The sequence below is a fragment of the Zonotrichia albicollis genome, chromosome 14, assembly GCF_047830755.1.
Source record: "Zonotrichia albicollis isolate bZonAlb1 chromosome 14, bZonAlb1.hap1, whole genome shotgun sequence".
NCBI lineage: Eukaryota > Metazoa > Chordata > Aves > Passeriformes > Passerellidae > Zonotrichia > Zonotrichia albicollis.
The window spans coordinates 10,815,961-10,829,534 of NC_133832.1; the positions used below are offsets into that span (position 1 = coordinate 10,815,961).

Sequence of the window (13,574 nt, forward strand, 5' to 3'; positions counted from 1 at the left end):
AATTAGGCACACAGTTGGAAAAGAGACAATAATTATCTCAATTTGATGGCTATGCCAATTTGCATTATCAAAAAATAACCAAAGCATGCTCAATTTTCTTGTCACATACAAATGTTATTTGCCAATCACCAGTGTATTTTAAAACAGTTACCTTCCAAAGTTACTCCTAGATGAAAGGAACATTCCATTTTTCCTACCTGCATGTACACGTGCACGTACACCTCACTATTGTATTATTGTTAGATAAATTAGAGCAGTGTAGGTATGTATATATGCACACATACAGGTATAGATAGAAATATTTTGATAATATTTGCCTCTTTAGTTCAGAAAAAAACAACATTCAACTGTGTTTTCATAGAACTCAGCTACTAAGTGGAGTATTCTAATATTAGGTCCTTACAATACAAAAAACTGCTCTTGTCAACAGAGCAATAGTTACAACAGTGGAGAACAAGCTGAACTTCCACTGGCAAGAATTTCAACATTTCATGTGGATGTGTTCGGTATAAGTGCCTGGGGTGTATGGGAAATTACCTGTACAGCCCAAGGGAGCTTGGTTGTCCCAGGCATTCTTGAATGTGAGGAGGAACATTCCTTTTCTTCAGTTGTTCTATCTTCTTATAATGTGTTTTACTAAGAAATTTACAGCTTTGACCACACTTCCTTGGAGGGAAAAAACCAGTTCTGGGAGATCTGTTTTGAAATATCTATTCCTGTAGTCTCCAACTATACTCTCATATAAGCCAGATTTCCTTTCTCTCTTTCCCTGTATTGTCCCTACCATATAGTTAGGAATTAAGTGTAAAAGGCAGGAGAGGATTTGACCCTGCGTTAGGGATCAAATCTGTAGACATTAAGCCCTTGGCTACTTTTACTTAAGCTCAGACGTTTTCATGTTCTTTAGCATTCTTAGTTGAAATGTTGAGATGGTAGGAGCCTGTTCACAGTGTTTCCGGTTTTTTTTAATGAAAAAATGTTCACACTAGGAGTTATTCTGCAATATAATTAGGAATTGTGTTTCCTAAAGTACAGCTCTTCAGAAGGACTTTGTGCTCCAGAGGTACTCTGAGCCTGTCCAGGATATATCACCCTGAATGTACTTTGTACCACAGAAATAGAACTTGAGCTTGAATCTCAGTAAAATCAGATAATGAGTTTCCAGAAGAAAACATTAGGGACTCGTGTGATTCTTACAGTCAGTGGCAGTTCTCCAAGCAGAGTGAAGGGCACATGTTGGACAAGAATTCTGTAGCACAGTTGAGTAGCTGACATAACGTATGTTTTTAAGATCACTTTCAGTCTTGCCATATGCCACAAAATACTGCAGCAACCTGACTTTCTTCACAATTTTATTCTGCAGTGTTGGCTCTCTGAAACATGAGATGTAATGGACAGCACTTTGAATTACTAGAATTAAATTAGACTTTGACTAATTTTAAATGAAGATCATTAAATGTGAAAATGAACCTTATTCTGCTTGCATCTATCACAATGACATGTAAATTTATGAGCCAGTGTAATCCATCCAAGTTAAAAGAGCACATTCTTTGGAGAGTGTGTTAAACCCATAGCATGGCCCTGAAAACTCTGGTTTGCATCTACATATCTAAATTAGACTGATATGTGAAAAAACATATTCTGAGGTTGTCATCTATTATCTGTGCATCTGTTCTTCTTAAGAGGTGCTATGTGGTCCACCTGCAGGAATAACACAATGTCTCAACATTTTGCAATCTCACTCATTCCCTGATAAACACTAGACATGTTGTACCTACTGATCCATATATCCTTATGTCATTTTCAAACATCTTTTGATGTGTTAATACTTCATGAGCCACAGAAAATGTTCATATCAATTTTGGTAGGTTTTAGTTTGGTCTTTTTTTTTAATTCTGTTTCTTCAGTTGATCTTCTAGGTATTGCATTCTTGCTTGATTTTAGTATGAGATTTTTCCTTCCATTGGAAAGTATTATCCTCCAGACTTAGGCAGATTTTCTCTATTTCTTTGTAATGTCTAATTCGGTGTATCACATTGAAACAAAACTTCCTCCTCCTCTAATGCTGCTTAGCTCCTTTAGCTGGTATCTTCCTTGCTGTGTTCTGTAAGATTGAATTTAAAGGGACTTTGTTTATAATCTCTAGACAAATATTTGAGGGGTAAATTTTTGAAGGTATGTACAAGGTCAGAATGTTTTTACTTTTCTTCTTGGTAATGCATTTCTCAAAGGTTTAAATCAAGAGTGTTTGCTCTGTTTTGCCTTTCATATTTTACGGTTTTGTATTTCAGAAAGACCTGCAGAATAAAGGTGCTGTTCTTTTTGCCTTTGGCAGCCCAGAGCTGATATTGCTGCTTAGCAGTTCATTTTCAGAAACTACTGGGCTGAAAAGGCAATAAGCAAACGGTAGCTTTCAGATAAGGGTGTGTGTTGAAAGGAAGGAAACATAGGAGAGAAAGAGCACAGTTCCCTGGTTGTATTTTAGCATTGTAATTGCCATTACATTTTAATTCAAAATAGTCTGGAATATCTGAGTATTAAACATAATGATTAGCTGAGGCCAACAAAGGTTACACTTTTTCATGGTTTTGATCTTGTGCACTTCTGGAAGACCCTGTTCAGCTACATGATACTCATTAGCAGCCATAACCTGACCTCTCTAAATAATTCTGGACTTACTGGAAACCAACTGGGTATGCCACTGGTGATTTGATGGGGCTGATGGTGGGTAATCACCACAGAAATTTGTTCATTAAATGGGCACCCTATCAGAGCAGCCTATTAAGAATTTATAGAAAGCACTATTACAGTAACGTGATCTCTGGGGCGCCGCTGTACTGGAGTGCAGAGCCTGTGAGCAGTGTAATTGCACAGGGGGAGTTTTGTTCTCAAATACCACTGATGGGCACTGCAAACGGCCCCAGCCCAGCCTTTCTCACAACCACTTAGCCCAACCTTACTGAGCTCTGGAGCAGGAAGGCTGATCTGAGCAGAGCAGGGAATAGGGCGCTGAGGGGAGAGGATCTTTATGTACAGGAAAGGTGAAAATAGTTTCTAGTAACATGTACAATGTGCACTTAGAGGGCTGCACAAATCATACATAAAAATCCTACATATGTCTCTGTTAGTTCCATTACTTCGAGTGGTATTTTCCTATCCAATAGAAGGTTTTGCAGAGGCATTTCATTGTGAATTTAAGTTATTAGTTGTTCGTTCTTCTACAAAGTTGACTGTAAGATGCATATGATATCTATTTTAAAATAAGGTTCAGCATTACCTGCTATTCAGTGCCTAAATATGTATTTTGCATATTTATATGTCTATGTATATAATGAACATGTAATATTTTTCTGTTGTATTTTTATTACATATTTTGTGAAACCTTGCAATAACAGAACAATGATGAAAAGGGCAAAGAAGTGCTACTTGTGAAGGAGGAGAGTATTAGACACTTATAGAAAGGTCACTTACAGGAACTGTAAGCTTTTATGAGACTTTATCATTTTGCTGACAAGGTCAACTTGATATTGATTGGCTGGGTGTTCTGCTTAGTTACTTGAGGGCCAGTTATTTGAAGAAGCCTGTGTTAACATCCAGGCAATATTCTTCATACTCCTGCCCTATTTCAGCATTTTGAGTTGCTCACTGTATTGTATTTTTCCAAACAAAATATGAAATAAAGTTCAAGTATTTGATTGCCAGTGTTTAAACTCAGGTTCATGTACCATACCATCATTTGTTAAATTTAACTGAATCTCTTACTGTAGAAAAACTTGAATATTTGATTTGTTGTTTTTGATGCATAAAAACATTTTTTGATGAAAATTTTTAATAAGTATTTTTGCAGTTCTTGAAAATTATTTATCACCTGCTGTCATGCGAGGCCTGGGTGTCTGTGGGTTTGTGAGACACTGATGCCCTAAGCAAAAATAAAGGAAGCACAAGCTTGGTTCCCGTGTGAAAGGAAGCCAGAGTTCCCCGTGTCATTCCATGCTCTGGTGCTGTATTTTAGTCTTTGTGTGAGCCTTTAGTGCTGCTGAGTTTCCACTGGCTGTGGAGCAGTGGGGCTGGGGAGGGGCAGGTGAGCTGAAGGGCTCCTTCCTTCAGGCGGTGAATGAGTAGGCGAGTTGGGATGTGTCTGCATTACATCTGTGTCCATACCCTTCCGCCACAAAGGGTATAAAACTTCATGCTGGGTCTTGCTGGTCTGTGCAGAGCACACTGGAGGTGATTGGGGTTCCAGCCTGGTGCTGATGTGGCTGTTGGTCAGAACTGCAGTGGGAAAAGCTGAGCTATGGCCGACACGTGTGCCAGGGCCTTGTCCCTGCTGCTGCAAACGTGGGCACACGCAGCAATGGCAGCAGTAGCATCCCTGGGCAGGGGCAGTTGGGGTATTCAGAAGTTGGTTGTATTTTTTAATCATCTTTGTCCTTCTATAACAAGGCATTAGAAAATGATAGCTTTTAAGAGTGTTTTTCATTAGTTTACAACTGAGAAAATGCACGTTCTTTGCGTAAGAAGGCAGCACAATGAAAGTACCACAGTGAAAGAGAATACATGGAATATGTAATTAATATTAATTGTTTACATTTAATTATTTTGTCTGTTTGCTGCCTTGGTTAACATCATTAAATATATTCCTGCTAGAAACAGTCCTCACAAACTAGACTGTGGTTATTAAACCTTGTTTTAAAAGAATACAAATAAATCTTCCTTAAGTAGTTGTTTACTATAACTTAAGTTTTACAGGTCTCTGTGCATCATAATAATTTTTTATTACTTGTTAAAAATTACTTGAAATCTCCCACAAAATAGATGCACAGCGTCTTTTAGGGGGAACTTCTGTGTTTTGGTTTTGTAGGGTTTTTTTGTTTGAGTAATGAGCCAAATTTGTCAGATTGGTGCTTTTGCACTTTTGAAAGCAGGATGCAGTGCCTGTGTCCGAGGCTGCTTGCACTTGTTGCCTTCCTGGCAAAATTTATTTCTCCTCTACTGCTTCTTCTTAATACAGGCCCTTAATTTCTCCTTGTTTTCCTTTGGCTTCTGTAGCTTTGTCTCCATTTATTCTGTCAGACAGGATATATTGGAAGGCTTTTTCCTGTCAGTAACCATTTCTACAGAGTCCTCAGTTCATCTTTTAAGCCAACTCTGTGCTTGCATTTAGGGCCCCTTTGCGTTCTTCTGTCGCTATTAAAGCGACTCTCAGAACAAGCACTGAACTTTGCCAATAATAGGCAATCTTGGGAAATAACAGTAAATTATTTAAGCAAATAGCTTTGGAGAAGCAAGTATTACTTAGTAGGAACCTTGTGCAGAAGCAGCTGATCCCCAGCTGGGTACAGTGCAGTCAACCCACTGCACACGTCCCTGCTCAGGGCTGCAGCCCCATGATGCGCTCTCGGCTGGCCTTGCTGTCTGGCAGCTCCTGGTTCATAGCTTTGATTCTGTCTCTCTCTTGGAGAGTTTTTTATTGATTGAGGTGCTTTCAAGCCCACTTTGAGTAGGAGGTATGAGTTGTTTTTTGTTTGGGGTTTTTTTGACACTAGAGCTCTTTATCCAGGTGCCATTAGTTTCTGAAGGTCTGTTCCGTGTCAGGTTGAAGGGCTGGACAGGACTCCCTGAGGTTTAGTGTTTCAAGCAGAGACACGCCTTCAACCTCTTTCCCCAGATAACCTCCTGAAACCTGGAAAAGGCAAAGAAAGCAAGGCATGCACTCCCCAGTGTTAGTTCTGCTGTAATGGTCTGTCTCACTCCATCCCTCCAAGGGTTCTGAGGGTCTGGATTTTGTTTTTCTCTTACAATGTTAGAAGCCTTATCCCCTCTTCTCATCATGTGTAGTGTTTTCCACTCCGCTCAGGAAATTGTTCCTTTCAAAAGTATTGGAAGGACGCAGAAGCAGGAGATGGAGTTGTGGAGCGCTGTGCAGTACCACCAGGAGTGTCTCAAACAGTCAGACAGTGTCAGAACTTGGCCATCTCTTTAGCTCTCTTGGAAGTGCCTTCTGTGGGGTTTTTGTGTTTACCTTTTGTGTGTTCTCACTTCTGTTTTTATGCTCACAGCTGGCAGTATGTGGGGTTAAAGTCCTTGGGGCAGATGAGAAATGGGCCTGTATCAAACTGAGTATTAAACTTATTTCCATCAACTGCTGACCTTGAAATAATGAAGAAGATGTGAGAAATTGCCTTCTAATTAAGCAAATTCTCTTTGAATTTTGATGGGGGTCTTCTTGTCTTCTAGAAATGTTTACAGGCACCTTTTTTGTTACATTTGTTTTCCTAGGTCATTAATATCTGCTGATCTAAAAAGAAAACAAAAACAACCAAACTGAACAGAGTCTCAGTTTATGAGCCGTGCTGCTGTAAAAGCTGTGCCACAATCCCTGTTTTTTCATCCCAGAGTTTGTCTTAAATTTAGTGATGGAAGCAGCTCAATGAAGGCAAGGATACAGAACAGGTGCCTCAGTTGCACTTGCAGCTGCAGTGTGTGTGATTTTAAGGATATTGGATTTGAACATCATTATACACATACGTACACAAAACTCAAGATGCAGTTTGGAAGTTTCCATTGAATATTTGTAGCCCCTGTGTGGGCAGAAATTCAGATGGGAGATAGAGGGGAAGAAAAGAGGTTGTAGAACAGGGTAGAAGCTTCTTCCTCTTGCAATGTCCTCAAAATCTCGAAGAAAAGGGTGTTTTCTGAAGGATTGCATGCTCTTCTGGAGTAACAATGTGGTATACTTCTATTTTTTAAAATATTGGTGGTTTTCTAATGTCTGAAGTCTTATTCTTGATTAGATGTAATATAAGTCACAGGAGAATACTTAGAGAGTGAACTTTCTGCTTTCTAGATTTCATATTTTAAAAGACATAAAATGTTATTTTCACTTAATATGAATATGCATCCCTTTAGAGAAATAGTAACTGTTCCATCTTTGAAATCAAATATAAGTTGTTGTAATGTATTTTTTTATATAGGATACAGATATTGCTTGGTCTTTTGGGACAGTGCTTAATATTTAGTTTTGATTTCTTCTTTCAAGTAGCTGTTATTTTAATTCTATTTTAAAAAGCCCAAACAGTAAAACATGACATGTGCAGTTTCTTTCCTGGGTTACAATGATAATAATGAAATTTAATTGGTTTATATAACTAAAAAATTGACCTTTTTGATCTAAAAGTATATAGTATGTCTGAAATGAATTATTGTTTTTTTCTAGGACTGCTTCCTTAAGGCATTCCAGTTGCTTGTTTTCATGACTTTGAGCCTATTTAATCAGAGATGGAGCAGATGGACTGCAAACCCTACCAGCCACTGTCAAAAGTTAAACATGAGGTGGATCTAACCTACACAAGTTCTTCAGATGAAAGTGAAGATGGTGGAAAGCAAAGGCAATCCTATGACTCAAGAGAAACTCTGAATGAATATAGCCAAGAGCTAAGACTTAACTATAACAGTCATAGCAGAAAAAGAAAAGCCATTGACCAGTCCACGCAAGGTAAATAATTTATTTTATTTACTAATTATGATGGTTACTTTCTGATTATGCACTATGAAAAATATCAGGAGTTGACCAAACATTTTTTTTTTAAACTCTTATAGTATCAATCCACTTTTTACCTAGTTTTAATCATCCTGTAATATCAGAAATTTAGGATTTTTTTTTTAAGATAAAGTGCACTTTTAGCAGGATAGACTGACTGGTATTCTAGAAACCATCACATGCTAGCTACAGACAAATATTTTCTTTAGTAGGAGCTACTCTTTAATAATGTTGAGTGATTAATTATTTACTGCCTTTGCATATGTTGGGTGCATTTTGCTATAAAATCAACGTTGAGGCTGCGGGCTATCTCTGCATGTGCTTACAAAGCCTGTGAATTAATTCAGATACAATAATTCTCTTAACATTTCTAATCATATAAATAATCGAGTAATTTAAAAACTGAAGTTAATTAGTGTATTGTAAGAAAAAAACCCCAAGAGTTAAGTTTCTGTTTTAGCCTTTTGCATGATTAGGACAAATATTTGAGCAATGATGATGGCTGAACTAAAGTTAGGAAAAGCTTCTCTTTGATTAGAGACAGAAGCTAAAGACTAAGACTAAAGAAATGGAAGGAATGAGCAGAATTTACTGCAGCATTTCCTAACAGACTCTGTAAACCCACCTGCTGCTTTTTGTACACAATGAGCACAGAAGGGGCTTTGCTGCTGCTTTCAGCTCTGTCCCCAGTCCAGGCAGGATGGTGGGACAGGGAGAATATTTCTAGGAATCAGCGTGTCAGAAGCAATGAGAGTTCTGTCCCCTTAAAGGTAACAGCAGCAGGGTTCTGGGGCCAGTCACTCCCTGCTCTTCAAGGAAGGGGTTAAATTACAATAAAGTGAGGCCAGTAGTTCTCAGCTAAAACTTAAGGTATTTATGTAAAAACAAACCAACCCAAAATCCTCAAACAAGCCACATCACACACACACACTGCCCCCAAAGCCCTCGCTGCTTACTCAGAAAAGCCTTCTTCAATTTTCTGAAGATAAAAGTAATTATGTTTTTCTACAAGGGAATGAAAAATAGGCTTTTTGAAGATGGAAAATTTGTCTTCTCTGTGATGTGTAAATTAATGTGAAATTTGGAACAGCTGTGCTACAAAGCTATTGCAGGATTTTTGTTTTTACTGCAGATATTGTACTTCAAGTTACACCCATAATACTGGTGTTGTCTGAAAGTACCTGTAATTCATGGGAGTAATAATACTTGGCTGCCTCCATCTGTGTGCATACATTCCCTCCAAAGAGTTACCAAACTGCTATTTTGGGGAAGAACAAGTCATAAACATAGATTTCGACAGAGGATTGTTTAGAAAACAGAGTTGTTTGTTGTTTGTGACCTTGTTTTGAACACACTATGAGAGTTTAATTAACTGAGATTGGCTGCATTGTTGTACCTCTGGATGGTGTAAATGTTGTTGTGGATGTCAGAGCAGCTCCCTTGTTGCCTGTACCTGTGGCTGTGGGAGAAAGCTCAGCGTGGAGCTGGGTGTGCAGGGCTGTGCTGCTGTTGATGTTCCTGTCAGCTGCAGCATCTCCGGCTCGGGCACGTCTGAAAGGCTGGCACTCACTGCTGTAGGCATCAGGAACCAGCCTCTGTGTCATGCTGGATTTATTCTTCCAGAACATTGCCTCCGAAAGCAATCACATTAATAATTTTGGAGAAATAGCCAAATTAGCGTGCATTTCTGTAAGAAGTTGTCAGGCATGAACTTAGCTCAGTTATTCAGGAGTGACCTGTAAGGAATCAGTTATGTGCAGACTAGGAAGTATTTTGCACTCGTATTGTATGATTATTTTATTGAAGTTATATGCCCCAAGATTTATCCATTCAAATTAATTTTTATGAGATACTGTGTGAATTTTCAGATCATCTATTTTTCAAACATTGGTATTTTTCTTTTTGGACTGAAGTCTTTTACTGCTTCAGACTGCAGGAGGAGGCTTGTTGTCCACGTTTCTAGAAAAATTACTTAAGCTTCTAAGAGTACTTTGCCAATATGCAGGGCAGCTCTTAAATATTTCCTTGCCTCTTCCCAGAATTGTGTAGGTCAGTATATAATTATTAAACACTGTGTTATTCACCTCAAAATATTTTTAAAATCCTATTCACATGCACTGATTTGTAAAGATGGAGCTGAACCTGTACTAGAAATCACAGTTTTGTCTTATGTCATGAATTCAGTTTGGAATAACTGATATTGGAATTGCACTGCTGAGTATTTCCATTTGACTTCTCAGGAATTCATCCTGACATCTTTCTAGTCATTTAAATCATACTTTTTCTCTGCCACAAATTGAACCTGAATATTTGGCCTGGCAAGCAGTGCAGATTTGAAATATAAAACTGGTGGTGCTCAAAATTCAAAGAGCAAAAAGGTTTGTAAAGCTGAGTGTAAAATTTCTGACTTCAGGCAGGTAGGATTGCAGTTCTAGTGAAATCAAAGTATTTCCAAAAGGATCCCAGGCTTCACAGTGTGGGACCTGGAAGTTCCTGGTAGTTCTTGGTAGTTACTCAGTCAACACCAGGAAAAAGGTTCAGGTTTGAACTGTGAATCTGGATGAATCCATAAAACTGTCAATGGATTTTTTGTTTTTTTTTTAATCCATTCTTTTCTGAAATGCCTTATTAGAATCTTTAACAAGATTTTTCTAGATGTTTGCAACATCTTCTGAATGTAGAAAAAGAAAGTAAAAAACCAAAACCTCCACAGCACCCCCTTCTCAAAGGGGACTGTTCTGCAAGGAGTGCTGTACCATACCAGTGCTGGAGACTTGTATAAAATAATTCTACCTATAAAGGCTGTTGGAGCATCAAAGATTGTATCCCCAATTAGTGCCAAAATGCTCTTCTTTAGTGGCGTAATATTCTTCTCCAGCTACAGCTGAAACAGTTCCCTGAGTGTGATGAATTAGCAGAGTGAGGATAATGCCCATGAACTTCATCCTGGAAAGGTGTGAGAACAGATGAGAAACACACACAGTAACAGCCCTGCTTGGGGTGATAATGATGACTGGGAGATGGCATTCCAAGGAGCTCTAATGATGGAATGTGGGAAGGAATTATGTCAGAGTAAAATAATTAGAACAGGGAAACTTTTAACAGGAACAAGTGTAGGGGTGTGAGCACTCAGTTTTGTGAGAAGAATCAGCACTTCAGATGTTTATGAAAATTCAAAGAATTGCTACTGGCTACTTAAGCAAGATAGGTTATATAAATTAGACTGGGCAGTCATCTGAATTTAGTAAATAGCTTCAGAGTAAAATGTGATTTGTTGCACAAAATGCTGCTGTATCTCAGCCATTTCTGTGAAGATTTTTGTTATAAACAGTTTGTGTATTTCATTATTAATGTCAATACTGAGGAATTATTTCTATGAAAAGTTTCAATAGAAATTTGAGATTATGTAAAATCATATGGTATTAGGTATTATATGTTTGCATATATGGACACTCTGTATTAAACCAGAACTTTATATGACATGAACTTAAAGGAATCAATTCAACAGTTCATCCTGCAGAATTGAACAGAGCTGTTAGTCTTTTCTAAAACATTTTTCATGTCAGTTTGAAAGGCCACATCGTGTGATCATATAAATAGGAAACATTTAAAACAGTATCCAAATATAGAATTCTTAACTGTGTCAGTATTTTTAACTCCTTAAAATTCCTGAAATTGTATCTCAAATGTTACACTTCAGAGATATTAATTGGTTGGTGTTGCCAGTCTTGTAGAATAATATAGAATAAAAGAAACCCCAAATTAATACAGAATTGATCAAGCAGTTTTTTACGTGCTGTTGTTCAGGTTTAATACTGGTATCCTTTATATAGAGCCCAGTGCCAGCTGAATTCTGTGTCTGGTGTTACTTGGATAAGATACAGATAACTTGCAGTTATCTGACAATTTGAGATTTGCCACATAACATCACAAACTGTTTAAAGCCCAACTAAATTTTACTGGCCTAACAACTCAATGTGAGCAGATAGAAAAATCTCCTGACAAAGCATTGCTGACTCCTGAAGAGTCAGTGCTAAACACATAATGTGTATATCTAAAAATGCATTCTCTTAGTAACTGGAAGGTTCAGAATCCTGCTTGTCTGAAGATATGTAAACCTGCAATATCTCATCCTGGCAAGATGATCTTACAAAGTAAATTCCTGGCAGACCCAATATCATATAGTTTGGAGATATATTGGCAAACCGAGTAAATTAATTTTTGGAAGAATTGGTAAACATACTGTTTTGTCCTTGAAGGAGATGGAGTGGAACTGGCAGAAGTTATCAAAAATGTTGCTCTTCTAGGAAAATCATTGATGGACCTGGCTGTGAGGAAAGAATGTGCTTATAGATGCACCATACATACATCTCAAGCTTATTTGTGACATGTTTACATAATTAGAGCTGTTTTCTCCCACAGCTCTCTCTGTTTCCACCAAAGCAAATATGAAAGAAGCTGTATTCTACAAATACTGGCAGTACAGAAAAGCTTTCTGGCTTTTAGGTTAATTATAGATTTGTAAGAAAACACTAGTTTAGAGGAATGAATTCCTGATAGGATAATCATCTGGGATCGAGTCATTGGCATGATAAACTTTATTGATTGTTAACAATATGAGCATATGGCAGTAAATTTCTGGTTAGACAAATGTTCATTTCCTGGCAAGATAAGCGTATTGAACTGCATTATGGGCAAAGCAAAATGGAGTTATTCCTCACAGGAGAATCCAACAGCAAATAATTTCTGGTAAATCCGTGTGAGGAAATCAGCATTGCTAGTATTGTAGGAAATGACAGAGTACCTCACAAAGAATTGGCATACTCTGCTTTTAGCCCTTTTGAAAGTAAGCAAACTGGTTTTGTGGACAAAAGCTCCAGATTGGTGACATGATTAATGTTTTCTGAAAAGCACATATAAAATTATCTTCAGGAGCCATAGGTAAACAGATCCAGCTAAGTGTTCAAAGCCTTCATCCAATGAACTCCACTGACTTCACAGAGTCCTGGGTCACAGTGTGAGAAAGCTCTGCAGCCGAAGGCCACTTCTCTCTCATCCTCTCTTTTTAGCTTTCTCTTGTTGCCATCCAATTCCCCTTTCTGCCCTCTGATACATCCCAGCAACAGTGCGGATACAGAGGCAACAGCAATGTTCCAGTGCTGAAAAGCAATTTTGTTCCCTAGAAGGGAAAAACGACTTCTGAGGTGCAGGAACAGGTCTGTTGTGCCATGCATTACAGTTCAGCGATTTTCAGCTTACTAGGAAGGAAGATTTAAACACATGTAACTCTTAGCATCCGATGACCAGTCAAAACCAGTTTTACTGGTAGTCCTAGACATAAATAAAAGGCATGCTGACAGGCATTGCTAGGAAATTTTCCTGTCAGGAAAATGTCATGGTGGTGTTTTGTCAACTGTGAAGCAGCAAAAGCTTTTTATGTAATAACCATATTCTACTCTGATCCCAGAATTATGTAAATCCATTCAGGACAGCAGATCTGCTTTGTGCCTGTACCAGGGCCATGGAGAGTTGAATTTGAGCTATATGTAGTATGTGCTTTTAGTTACAATTACCTTACTTTTAAATGGTGTGTAAGGGTAAAAAAAAACCTGTGTTAGATTCTCCCCTTAATCTGTTATGTATAACACTAGAATAACAAACTGGCAAACCACAAGTCTGTGGTCTTGGGAGCTCTCCCAGAGGAAACCAATGCCAGCAGAGTGATTTTTCATTGTTTTGATAGAGATTTGGAGCACTTCTCTGGGTGAATTTAGGAGTCTATGCTCATGAACTTCCAAAAAGAGCAGTAAGTGAAGGGGAGAATTTTGTTGGGGGGCACCCCAAGTCTCTTGATATTAAGAAGCTGCAGTGGTAACCTGGTGGCCAGTGGAACAGGGTGTTACAGTTCACTATCACTGCACCTGCCAGTTACATATTTGGGAGCCATTTGGTACTCATGGTCTAAAGATAAAGACTGCCAAAATATATTTAATTGGCTGTTCATTGACATGTAAACATGGTGAAATGCATATTT

At 38.2% G+C, this 13,574-nt stretch overlaps 1 protein-coding gene across 7 annotated transcripts in view; it reads left to right on the forward strand.

Moving 5' to 3' along the window:
* Positions 1-13,574, forward strand: part of TENM1 (teneurin transmembrane protein 1) — a 770,124-nt gene that overhangs the window by 533,390 nt on the left and 223,160 nt on the right. For all 7 annotated transcript variants that reach the window (XM_026791932.2, XM_005484457.4, XM_074551699.1 and 4 more), the window contains one exon: positions 7,217-7,495. In XM_026791932.2, coding sequence (XP_026647733.2) covers positions 7,279-7,495 — 217 coding nt within the window. In that variant the 5' untranslated portion in view covers positions 7,217-7,278. The remainder of the gene's footprint in view (positions 1-7,216; positions 7,496-13,574) is intronic.